Below are 12625 nucleotides of genomic sequence, written 5' to 3'. Positions count from 1 at the left end.
CTCCGGTGCGTGCTTCGCGAGCGCTCCGGGGCTCCGGGGACGGACCCCTGAGCCCGAGCCCCTCGGGCCGTCAGCGGCCCGGAAACTTCCCGAAAAGAAGCGCGGCCGCCGAGCGCCTCTGTCCGGCTTGTCTGGGTCAGCACGGGAACCTGCTGCGGGCAGGCCGGCCCGGCCAATGCCCCGCAGGGCCTAGTGCCCCCAGCAGGCTGCCCTCGGGAGCCCGGACCCTCCCGCCCGGGCCTCCGCCTCCTGCTGGACAGCTCCTGCCAAGCTAACCTCCCCTTCCTCCAGCTGCCACATCCCACACGCTCCACGTCCCCAGGACCCTTTCACGTTCCTGTCCCCTTTAGAATGTAAACTCCTGGCCGGTAGAAACTGTATTTGCTTGTATTTGTATTAGCTACGCTTTGAACAATGACTCGTATTTACCAAATGATTTAACAAATACTTTCATTCATTCCTCTGTTGCCACTAGTTTCCTAAGAGCTAGCCTAAGTTTTCAAAAATAATGCTTGTAAATTGATCTATCTTTGCAAGTTAAAAGTCTATGTAGCATTTTTTAAAAAATGATTTTCACCCATATGTACATGCACGTTTCCAAGTTACAAAATTATCCTCCACCCTCCCTTCCTACCCCCCCCCAAGCAGGGAACAGTCAGGTGAACATTTATATATATATTTTGTTAAACATGTTTACAAATTAGTAATTTTTGGCAAGAGGAACTAGGATTAAGGGAAAGATAATTTTTTTTTTTTTAGGTTTTTGCAAGGCAAATGAGGTTTAGTGGCTTGCCCAAGGCCACAACAAGCTAGGCAAGTATTAAGTATCTGAGGCCGAATTTGAACTCAGGTACTCCTGACTCCAGGGCTGGTGCTCCTTTCACTGCACCACTTAGCCACCAGCAAAGAGATAATTTTTATAAAGTGTTCATCAGACTCAGAAGGGTTTTTTTTTCCTGTGTGTTTTGTTTTGGGGATAATATAGTCCATAACCAGCCAAATACAGTTGCCCTAGCTCTCTGGACTGTGGAGAGGATATGCTTCCATCAAGATTGTTCATCTCATAATGTTGTTGATGTGTACATTGTTCTCTTGGTTCTGCTCCCTCCACTAAGCATCAGATCCTGTAAGTCATTCCATGCTTCTCTAGAGTCTGAGCATTTATGGTTTCTTATTGAACAATAGTATTCCATAGTATTCATGTACCATAACTAGTTTAGCCATTCCCCAATTGATGGGCATCCCCTCAATTTCCAATTCTTTGTCACTACAAAAAGAGCTATGAATATTTTGGACTTTTCCCATTTTGCATAATTTTTCCCATTTAGGACTCTTCCCATTATTTACAATTTCTTCTGGATATAGACCTAGAATTGGAATTGCTGAGTCAAAGGGTATGAATCTCTTTTTTGGCCGTTGGGCAGAGTTCCAAACTTCTCTCCAGAAAGGTTGGATCCATTCACAACTCCACCAACAATGCATCACTGTCCCAATCCCCCTACAACCTCTCTAACATTGGTCATCTTCCCTTTTTCTCATCTTGGCTAATCTAACAAGCATGAGATGATACCTCATTGTTGTTTTAAATTGTATTTCTCTAATCAATAGTGATTTGGAACATTTTTTTCATATGATTAGCTATAGCTTTAATTTCTTCATTTGAAAATTGCTCATATCCTTTGACCATTTATCAATTAGGAAATAAACTTTATATAGCATTTTAAGTTTTGCAAAGTGATGGTACACATCTCATTTATCCCCAAATGACCCTGAGGCAGGTGCAGAGCAACTAGCTGTCATGGTGGATAGAGCCCACTTTGGAGTTAGAAGGACCTGAGTTCAAATCACTTATAGCTGTATGACTCTGGGAAAGTCACTTACCCTGTCTACTTCCATTTTCTCATCTGTAAAATGAGCTGCAAGAAAACCTCACAAATGGAGTCACAAGGAGTCAGAAATGACTGAACAACAGCTCAGTAAGTGCCAGAGATGTTTCCAATCCAGGTTTTTTTTTTTCGAGTTCTAGACCATAATTCTGTCCACTCAAATTTAATCTGTCTTCCTTGGTTTACCTCATAATTGGAGAAGTAACAGATTCAAGAGTCAGGCACTACTTCCCTTTTCCATAGAGATTTCTCCCAACAGCATGTTTCTCTGAGTGGAAAAATGCTACTAACAAACAGATCCTGTAGGTGGAGGACTAAATCCACAAAAGGCAGGTGGCATGGACTTTACCATACCTTCAGGATAATTCCATAAATTACTCACATAGTTAAAGTCTGAGGAGAATGCAAAATATTTGTTCAGCAATCCCACAAAGAATCTTTCCCTGAAGGTTGAAGGAGGGAAACTACCTTCTTTGCATAACTCTTTTATCTTCTTTCAAAGTCTTACCTCTAAGACTCATTTTTTCCTAATTCTTTTCTCTCAGTAATTCCAAGAATGGTCCAAGAAACTCTGAAGGTCTTTGAGATGTTTTCAATGCATCTGTGAGGTCAATACTATTTTCATAATAATACTAATATTTTATTGGTCTATTAAAATTTTCTTCCCTTTTTTAACCACATATCTGCGAGGCTGGATTTTCTTCATTTTCTTCAACAATAACAACATATTACAACTGGTTAAACGAATTCAGAAGCAGATAGAAAAATTCAGCTTGTTTCTATTCAGCCAGACATTAGATTAAAAAGTTACTCTTCTCAATAAATTTTTTTCACTTTGTAACATATAATTATTTTACATTAAAGTTATTCATCCAACAAAAGTTTTATTATTGACATTTTAACTGACAAAATAAAATCTTTAAAAAAAGATACCTAAACAAAAGTTCTTTTAAATCCTCAATAATTTTTAACAGTGTGAAGAAATCCTAAGACCCCAAAGTTTGAGAACTACTAATCAACTGCCAGTTAATAGTATCTTTTTTTAATTCTTCATTTCTTCCAGGAATTTTAATTGACATTGTTGTCTAACTATTCTGTGAGACTTTGCTTGTATAAATGTGGAATTCTTTTTGTTATTTGGAATTTCTGTAGTAGACATTCTTGAATCTTGTTATTATCTTCTTTTACCTATTGTTTCAACCTTGCTCTCTAAATTAGAATTTCATGTCAGGGACAGACTGGCATTTCTGAATGAAATTTCTGGTAGGGCTTTGTTCCTGACCAATCTGTATTATCTATATTATCTGCAGGTCTTTACTTTCTCTGCAATTTATAGACTTAGATTGAGTGGCCACAAGCTCTGAGAGGTTGAGTAAAATTCCTAGTGTCACTGAGCCAATAAGTATCAGAGAAGGCATTTCAATCAGTTCTCTACCTATTAAATAGCAATGCTTCAAACACAATGGTAGCAGATTTGGGTATAGAAGTATTTATTATTTAGACAGCTCAGAAGTGAATCTAAGACACATGCAGTGCCCTAATTAGTCCAGATAAATTCTTTTTATGTATTGTTTTCAATATTGGTCTGTGAACTCCTTGAGATCAGAGATTGCTTTCTCTTTATCCCCAAGTTTAGCACAGTAACTAGCACATAGTAGCCAATTATTAAATATTTATTGACTAAATCACTGACTCCCGGTCTGAACTTTGCCATCTCACAACCCCAGTTCTGGATCTGCAAGCTAATCTCTGATTAAGAGTACTGTCAGCTGTTACAAGACTCCTGCAGTTCATAAACAACACAATTGCAGACTTGCCACTCATCTGGCCTCTGCTTTGATGCACAACTGTAAGTCCTAACCTTCACTGTGGCAAGCTCCAGAACCCTGGGATTAGATCTACATGACAGCAGAATCAATCCTGCTCTCAGTTCTGTGCTCCACTAAGCAGCTGCAGGCTCCATTTCTGATCCTTACCCGGGAAATTTCTGGAAGTTTTCCACTTGGGCCTCCCTCCTCTATCTCTCTGGGCTAAACTGGGCTGGAAAAAGCATCCACTGCCATTTCTTTTTTGCATATCCTGACCACTGCTTTATCTGGTGCTCTTCCTCAATTTTTGCTGGATTACTTGGGCAGGAGAACTGAGCTGGACCACTTCCTCTCAATTTACCTTCCCTTCTAGTTTCATCTGTTGTTCTGTCCCTCCAGTCTACTTCTTATCTGTTACAATGGAAACCTTGGTGATTTTGTACCTCATAACCTCAGGACTGTCTTGAAGATCCATACATTTTTCAAACTATTGTGAATTCTGAAAGTGCATTTTTTTTTTCATACTCAGGGGGTGGCTAGATGGCACAGTGGATAGAGCACTGGCCTTGGAGTTAGGAGTACCTGGGTTCAAATTTGACCTCAGACACTTAATAATTGCCTAGCCGATGTGGCCTTGGGCAAGCCACTTAACCCCATTGCCTTGAACAAAATCTAAAAAAAAACCAAAACAAAACTATACTCAGTTATGCTAGGTAATTGATTTAGGGTAGCTTTCTCTATTAATAGTTTAACTTTTTATGTCTTTCCTTATTTTTATAGAAAAATCTTATGCAATTAAAATCGCTACTTTCTGCTATGTGATGCTTTTATCTTGATAGTTTGTAAACTTATCTTGTGAATAGTCTTGAAGCTTGAAAATGTTGGGACTAGGTGAATCCTTGTTATTCCCCTATTCTGTCAAATTACAATAGATTCATTTTTAATTTCTGGGAGAAAAAAAATCCTTAATTATTTCCTGATGAAGAGGAATTTCCAGGAAAGAATTACAATCAGTGCAAATGCATGGAGAAATGAAAGGTGAAGTATCATGTATGAACAGAAAGTGGGTTAATATAGTAGGGCCATTGAGTTAAAGGAGTGAGGAGAATAGAATAAGGTATAACACTGTAGAGGCAGATTGGGTCAAGTTGTGAAGAGCCTTAAACTATAGAGATGAAATGGAATTTGAGAACTAAAAGCCATGGAATCTGGCAATTTGGAGACCATTTTGAAAGAGCAGATTCATTAGAATTCTGAGAAAAGAAATTTTATTGAAAATAGATGTAGTTGAAGGCATGTAAACATTAGGCATAGACAACTGTTTCAACAATAGTAGTAGAGCAGCAGAGTTGGGGTAGTAGTTGAATAAACTAGAAGGTACAAGGGAAGACTTCAGAATTGGAAATCTGAGCATATCTTCATGAAGACAGGAAGGAGTTTAATAGAAACTCGTAGGTACTAGGAAAGAGAAAGTTTCTAGGGTGTTTCCCAATTCTTCTCTCCTATTTCTCCCTCCACCTTCCCTCATCCCCACAAAAAAGAACATGTGAGGAAACTATTGTGCTGGGAGACTTAGAGAATTGTTATCCAACAAAACCTTAAGGGAAACTTGAATAATTCCACCAAGTTGCCTATTCAGACTTTAAGAGAAAATCACAGGGAAATTGGGGGGTACTATTGGCTTCTAAGAATGCTCCAACAACCCAGTGTTTTTACCATATCTGAGAAAACCATTTCGTGTTGCTCTACTGGTGAAAACACAAAAATGAACCCCTGTAGAGAATTCCTGATCCTTCAGGACTACAGGAGAGAATAGTTCACTGAAAGGTGTCTGTTTTTTAAAGGATAAAAGGTTCAATTTCATTTTCTTTGATATTTTCTTAAAAGTTTCTTTCCTTAATTTTCTCAATTTCATGTTTGCAAAAGGAATTGATGGCAATATCTGAGAGGATGTCTCACCCAGAAGGGACTTTTGTTATAGTTTAATCCAATTGATACATTTTACACTTAAATAAACTGAGCCTTAGATCAAGTAAGTGACCTGGACAAGATTACACAACCAACAGTAGAAGACCGACTTAAACCCACTGATTCCAAATCAAACGTTTTTTTTTTATTATATCAAAAGGATTCCATAAAGTTTCTCAAGAGCAGTGATTGTCTCTCATATATTTGTCCTCATACCGAGCACATTGCCTGGCCCCTAGCAGGAACTGAATAATTCCTTTTTGATTTTATTGACCCCCAAACTTCAGAACGCCGCCTCTTTTGCAGAGGTGGGTGACCAAGTGTGTGGCACGCTGTTGTACCAATCCATCCGTCCGTCCATTCACCAATCGGTAAACAGGCGCCTATTCTGTGCCAAATTTTGAAGTGGCAAGCCAGCTCCTGCCCGCAAAGAGCTTACAATCGAGTGGAGGAAGCCGCGTGGCCCGGGGAAGCAGCGAGGCCTCCCCGAGGGGGCTTGGGACGGGCCCGGAAGGGGGCCGGGGGGAGTCCAGCCGAAGCTGGACCGAATCCCACTCCTGCGTCTCCTTCGTTTCCCTCGAGTCGGAGGGCCTGAGTTGGCATTCCTTGCCCGCACAATGCGGGGCCCTGGGAAGGGCCCCTGGCCCCGGGGTCCTCTCCCTCGCGGGGCCGGGCGAGGTGGGGCCGCCTCACGCAGACTCCCTGAGCGGCGCCGAGGCCCCGCCCCTGCGGCCCCGCCCCGTCCGGCCCGACTTCCTCTCCGCACACCCCGCCCAGGCCGCCTGCGCAGGCGCGCGGTCGAACACGTGGCTGCTGAGGGGCCAGAAGAGCAATGGCGGCGAGTGGCGGAGGCCGCCGCGACCCCCTGGCCCCCTCCCGGAGCCCCTGCGCTTTCTCCCCGCGGGCTCAGCAGTACTTCTCCCTGGCCGGCCCGGACGGCCACTTGCGCGTGTGGGAGACGGCCAGCAGCCGCCTGCACCAGGACTTGGTTCCTTCCGCTCACCTCAGCGCCACCTGCACCTGCCTGGCCTGGGCCCCGCCGCGGTCACTGGCCAAGGTAAGCCCAGCGGCGCGGGAGCGGGGCGGGAAAGGGCGCGGGGCCAGCCCTCGCCGGGCAGTGCGCAGCGGCCGCGCGGGGCATCGCCCGGCCGCGGGAGGCCGGCTCCCCTCCCCCGGCGTGCCCGGCCGGACGCAGCGCGGCCTGAGCTCCCCCAGCCGTCCTGGGCCCGCACCGCCCCTCCCCCATCCGACCCCCATCACCCCCCCCCCCCGTCCTGTCAACCGATCCGGGCCCCCCCAGGCTGGACACCCGCCGCGCCCCGGGGCCCGCCCGGGCTTGCCCCTCCCCGCTCCTCCCGCGCTAGTGTTCTGCTGTAAAGGGAGAATTTAGTGGGAATTCGGGGGTGGGAAGTGGACCTCGTAGCCTTATCCGGAAGCTCGGGGCTCAGCGTACCCCGCATGTGCCTCTGCCGAAAGGCCCCTCAGGTGTGAGAGACCATTTGGCGATTGAGTCATCTGGCTTCCTCTGCAACCATCAACCCACGTGGTGCCCAAAAGGGCTTTAGGAGAGGTGGTGACTTTCCTATAACTGCTACAGCTGCTCAAGTCAAGGCATTTTTCCTAAGATTCTACCATATAGAAATATGCTTTGCACTCCAAGCTGCTTGGTACAGTAGAAACATTATTGGCTTTACAGTCAGTGGACCTGAACTTAAATCTGACTTACACTTATGAATTTTTTTTTGCAAGCCTCTTGATTCGTCCCTTCTGCCTCAAAGTTTCCTCTTCTATAAAGGGGGGGATGGAGTGACTTCTAAAGTTTCCTCTAGATTATGATCTCTCCGTGAGGTGACATTTTCCTGGGAATGGGGAGAGATAGAAAATTAAGGGGAAATACTAAACAGCTGGAAAGATCAGAGACGGCATTATAGAAGGATGATTCCTGAGCTGAACCTTGAAAAGAGTTAATTCAGAGAGAAACAGAGAAAGATAATGGGGCACTGCATTCCAGGCATAGGGATAATTTAACTTTAAATAGTGAAGTAGAGATGGGATGTCAAGGTTGTTAAGTTCAGGAACAGTTAGTACTTCAGTTTGGCTGGAATGTAGAGTTCATGAAGAGGACTAATATGGAATAAAGCTGGACCTATAGGTTGGAATTAGGTTATTAAAGGCCTTAAATTACAGGTTCTGAAGAGTGCATTTTCTCTCTTAGGCATTGGGAAGCCACTAACTGATTTTGAATTGGCTGGTACAATCAGATTCAGAGTGATTTTATTTTGTGGAGGATGAATTAGGAGAGAGACTAGAAGAGGGAGACTAGTTAAGAGACTGTTAAATAGGGTAGCACAGGCAAGGAATGGTGAGGATCTGAACTAAGTTGGTGGCTGTGTGAATGAAGAAGTGCACAGATGCTGTACATATTCTAGAGGTAGAATTCACTAGATTTGGCAATTACTAGTTTTGGGGGGTGAAGAAAACTTATTTATGTTTTGGATAAATAGCATTGGGGAGATGGTGAGTCCCTAAATAGAAAATACAAATTTGGAGGGTATGTGTGTTAAGGAAGTAAGATAATTTAATTGTTGCTTTTTATTAAATATAGAGCACCTTAAGGTTTTACAAAGCATCTAACCAAAGTGATCTCACAAAAACATATGGAGTAGGCAGGAAGCACAAGTTATCTTTATTTTCCAGATGGGGATAAGTTATTTATCCAAGTTCACCCAGCTAGTGACATTGTTAGTATGCTTTTGAAGAAAAGACAATATGGGAAATTTTCCCAATAAATGGAAAAAGCAGTAGACTTGGAGACAGTATTTTTAACTAGCTGAGTAACTCTGCCCATTACATAGCAGTTATTTTGTCAACAAAGCATTAATCTATATACAGAAGTGTCAAAATCATAAGGCTTAAAGCTGAGATTGAAATATAATTAGAATTTTTTAAAAACAAAAATGAAATTCAACATAGATAATGTTAACTTGTGGTTTTCTATGTTGTGGCCAGCAGGAATCCAGTTCTGTTGGAGTTTGACTGAGTGATCTTAAACTGTAGGAGGCAGGCAGGGCATTTTACACATGGAAGTAGGTCTGGCTTGCCACCAGTATATACCACTAGTAAGTATCCTATCCAGGATTTGTTTACTCTAATCCAATTCCCTTTTTGTTTGTCTTGATTTGAATATGGTGCAGGAATCCTAAATACAAATTTTGTAAATTTAAAGTAAAGATAATAAATAATGGAGACACATTTGTCTCCCAATAATCTTCATCTCAAATCTAAAAAAAAAAATGCAAGGTTTATTTAACTTCTCAGGAAAGTAGTGCTAGTTTTTTTCTGTCAAAAGAAAATTTCATGAGTTTCTTACAGTAGCAATAGGATATTATTTTTTTGCACTAAACTTAATGCCACATTCTTGCTTTAAAATTTTTCTTTTTAAAGTAAATACATAATTTGTGACATGTATCTATACAGAAATACATGGCGTTTTATTAAATACAAAATTAAGGCAATTTTGATGCTCTTTATTCTTAACTTTGCTGTTTTTGTATTTTCTCTTCAACCTTGCAAGGGAGATCTGTATAGGTAATTCTCTGTTAAAAACAATATTGCTGGTATTATCTCTCTACCAAGCATGGCATGGAGAGAGAGAGATTGGAAACTTGATTGGCATCTGTGCTGTTCCTTTCTGGTTCAGTAGTTCAGGCCTTCATAGCCTCTTGCTTGAACTATTGTAGTACTCTATTTACTTCATAACATTGATGTAGGCTTAAGTAAGTGCTAAGATTTGAACCCAGGTCTTCTGATTTCCAAATTTATACTCTTTCCATTTTATAATACAAAAGCGCCCCCCCCCCCCGAAAGTCAACTTAAGTTATCTTGTTATCTTTGTTTTATACTTTTCACAGGTTCCTTTATGTCCATTCTTGACCTGTGTCATGATAGAATGAATTGGGGATTGAGGTTGGATAGGAGCAGAAGCATGGGACTGTTCAATTCAGTGAGGATAAGATTGATATAGCTTGTTGTATTGTTAACTAGGGTCCAAAATAATTTAGGCATGGAGGCCCTTAGAAATAGTTTCCTATACAAAATCTTGTTTCAAATGTTTCCCCGTCCTTTAAAATTTTCCCTATCTCTTCCCTTTCTTCTGCATGTTCTGTCTTTTGCATAGACATCATTTAATATGGCCTGGGTCCCAAACCTGTTGGCCTTTTGGAGGACATGGTTTCTGTGCTTCTGCTGAGGAAGAACAAGGTATAGCATTATGAAGACAGTATCAGGAGAAGTCTAAAGACAATATTCTCACCCTTGTACTCAGGGAGCACAAGGGAGAAAGTCAGCCAGAAGCAGGTATTGATTTTCCCCTCTCTCAATCTTCTGTTTTACTATATGTTGGTGAGTGTGGAATAACTTGTTAGTAGTCATCCTTGAGAAGAAAAATCTAGACACTTCAGATTCTGTAGTAGATTTCCTTATTTTTCCTTCCCCTGCCCATGAATAGTGGTTAAGAGACTGGGTTTTTGTCTCCAGTATTTCTTTCTACATCTTTCCTTGGCATAACTGACCCACAGTTTTAGTATATAGTCACCTAGTTTGGATTTCATATCACTTGAGCTTTTCTTTCCTCCTCCCATTTCTACTTGATCCCAATTTAAGAGTCTTACTGTTTAATCCGAATATTATACTGGCCTCCAGTGCGGGCTATATGTTTCTTTCTCTGTGAATTTTCATTTACATGCCATTTAAACTATATTTTGGTACTTATTCTAACAGACTCAGTGCACATAAGATTATAAGCCTCCTATAGCACACAATTGTAAGTTGACAATTCTTAACTCTCCATATATGTTTATTTTTACTATTCAATTTTTTTTGTCTTCTGCAATCATTAAAAATCTATATATTCTAATTGACTCTTATGGCATACTAATATTCCATTGCATTGATTATATCACGATTTGTTTACCTATTGCCCAATAGGAAAATGGCCCCTAATTTCCAATTGGTAACTGACATTCTAAGAGCTACTTAAAAAGCTCTTTGTGGTGGCAAAGAATTAGAAATTGGGGAAATTCATATCATTTGGGCAATGACTGAAAAGTTGTAACATAGGATTATTATGGAAGACTATTGTATTGTACTAAAGGGCAGGGAAGATGGTTTCAGAAAAACCTGAGGGTAACATAGGATTATTATGGAACACTATTGTATTGTACTAAAGGGCAGGGAAGATGGTTTCAGAAAAACCTGAGGGGCTGCTCGTTGGCACAGTGGATAAAGCACTGGCCCTGGGGTCAACAGTACCTGGGTTCAAATCAGGTCTCAGACACTTAATAATTACCTAGCTGTGTGGCCTTGGGCAAGCCACTTAACTCCATTTGCCTTGCAAAAAACCTGAGAAGACTTAAATGAACTGACCTAAAGTGAAGTAAGTAGAACCAGGAGAACCTTGTACCAAGCATGGTGACCATCAGTATTTTAACAATTATCATTGACTTAGCTACTCTGATCAAGCCAATGGTTCAAAACTCCATGATTCTAAAGGACTCCAGAAAGAGAACTGATGAACACTGAATGCAGATTAAAGAATACCTTTTTTTTCACATTGTTTTTCTTGCCCTTTTTTAAAAAATCATCTTGGCTAATAGGGTTGTTTATGGTTTCACATGTACAATTGATATGTTACTTGCCTACTTAGTGAATGAGGGGAGGTATGTTTTTTTTAGGGTTTTTTTTTTTTTGAAAGGCAATGGGGTTAAGTGGCTTGCCCAAGGCCACCCAGCTAGGTAATTATTAGTGTCCGAGGTTGTATTTGAACTCAGGTACTCCTGACTCCAGGACCGGTGCTCTATCCACTGCGCCACCTAGCTTCCCCAGGAGGTATGTTTTTTTTTTAAAGAACATCAAAAATAGATGGGCAGACAAATATTTACTATACATGTAGATATCTTTGAGTTAGAAGCCTAATAATTGTTTGACAGAGGCACACATTTCAATAACTTTATGCACATAATTGCAAATTGGTTTCAGAATGACTGAACCAATTCATAGCCCCATCATTAGTGTGTTTAGAGCATTTTAAATAAAGTATTGATAACTTGGATTTTTTTTTCTTTGGAAAGTGACTATTTGCCATTTATCTATTGTAGAATGGCTTGTTTTTTATAAAGTTTTTTTAAGTTTTTAGATTTTTCAAGGCAGTGGGGTTAAGTGGCTTGCCCAAGGCCACACAGCTAGGTAATTATTAAGTGTCTGAGGCTGGATTGAACTCAGGTACTCCTGACTCCAGGGTTGGTACTCTATCCAATGTGCCACCTAACCGCCCGGGTTTTATAAGTTTTAATTAGTTTTTTGTGTATATTAGAAACCAGTTCTTTCTTGAAACTTGTTGGAAAGATTTTTCCCCCTTTGATTTTTGCTTCATTAGAATTGTTATGCAAAGCTTTTTAAATTTCATTTAGTCAAAATTGACCTTTTATGTTGTGTGATTGTTTCAGTCTTTTCACAGATGCTTCCCCTAGCCATAGATCCATAAGGCAACTTCTTCTCCTTTGGTCCTATAATTTATTTATGATGTGACCTTTTATATCTTATACACATCTGTTTAGAAAATGGCATGACCTGTTGATCTAAAACAATTCCCTATTCTCACAGCAGTTTTTGTTGCTGTGTTTATTTTTTTCTTCGTTGTCTACCTAGTATTTCCACTTAGTTTTCTCTGTTTTAAGTTAAGCTAATATTAAATTATTTTAGTAATAACTTTGGTAGTACAGTTCGAAAACTGATACTAACCTTTTTTTCATCATTACTTTGTGATTCTTGACTTTTGTTCCTCTGTGAATTTTGTAATTTTTTTCTAAGTCTTTAAAATATTCTTTTGGAGATTCCTTATAGCATTGAATAAGTAAATTAATGTAGAAGCTATTGATATCCTTAGAACTTAAATCGTAAAGCATA

At 40.7% G+C, this 12625-nt stretch overlaps 1 protein-coding gene across 2 annotated transcripts in view; it reads left to right on the top strand.

The window, feature by feature from the left end:
• Positions 1-6456: 6456 nt before the first annotated feature.
• WDR43 (WD repeat domain 43) overlaps positions 6457-12625 on the top strand; it is a 60219-nt gene continuing 54050 nt past the window's right edge. Inside the window, exon 1 of one of the 2 annotated variants that reach the window (XM_074209793.1) lies at positions 6457-6719. In XM_074209793.1, the coding sequence (XP_074065894.1) occupies positions 6495-6719 (225 nt within the window). In that variant the 5' untranslated portion in view covers positions 6457-6494. The remainder of the gene's footprint in view (positions 6720-12625) is intronic. The other variant, XM_074209792.1, reaches the window with a different exon arrangement.

The sequence above is a fragment of the Macrotis lagotis genome, chromosome 1 (genome assembly GCF_037893015.1).
Source record: "Macrotis lagotis isolate mMagLag1 chromosome 1, bilby.v1.9.chrom.fasta, whole genome shotgun sequence".
In the NCBI taxonomy this organism is placed as follows: domain Eukaryota; kingdom Metazoa; phylum Chordata; class Mammalia; order Peramelemorphia; family Peramelidae; genus Macrotis; species Macrotis lagotis.
The sequence above is the reverse complement of the archived record's forward strand: the minus strand, read 5'-3'. Positions and strand labels throughout refer to the sequence as shown.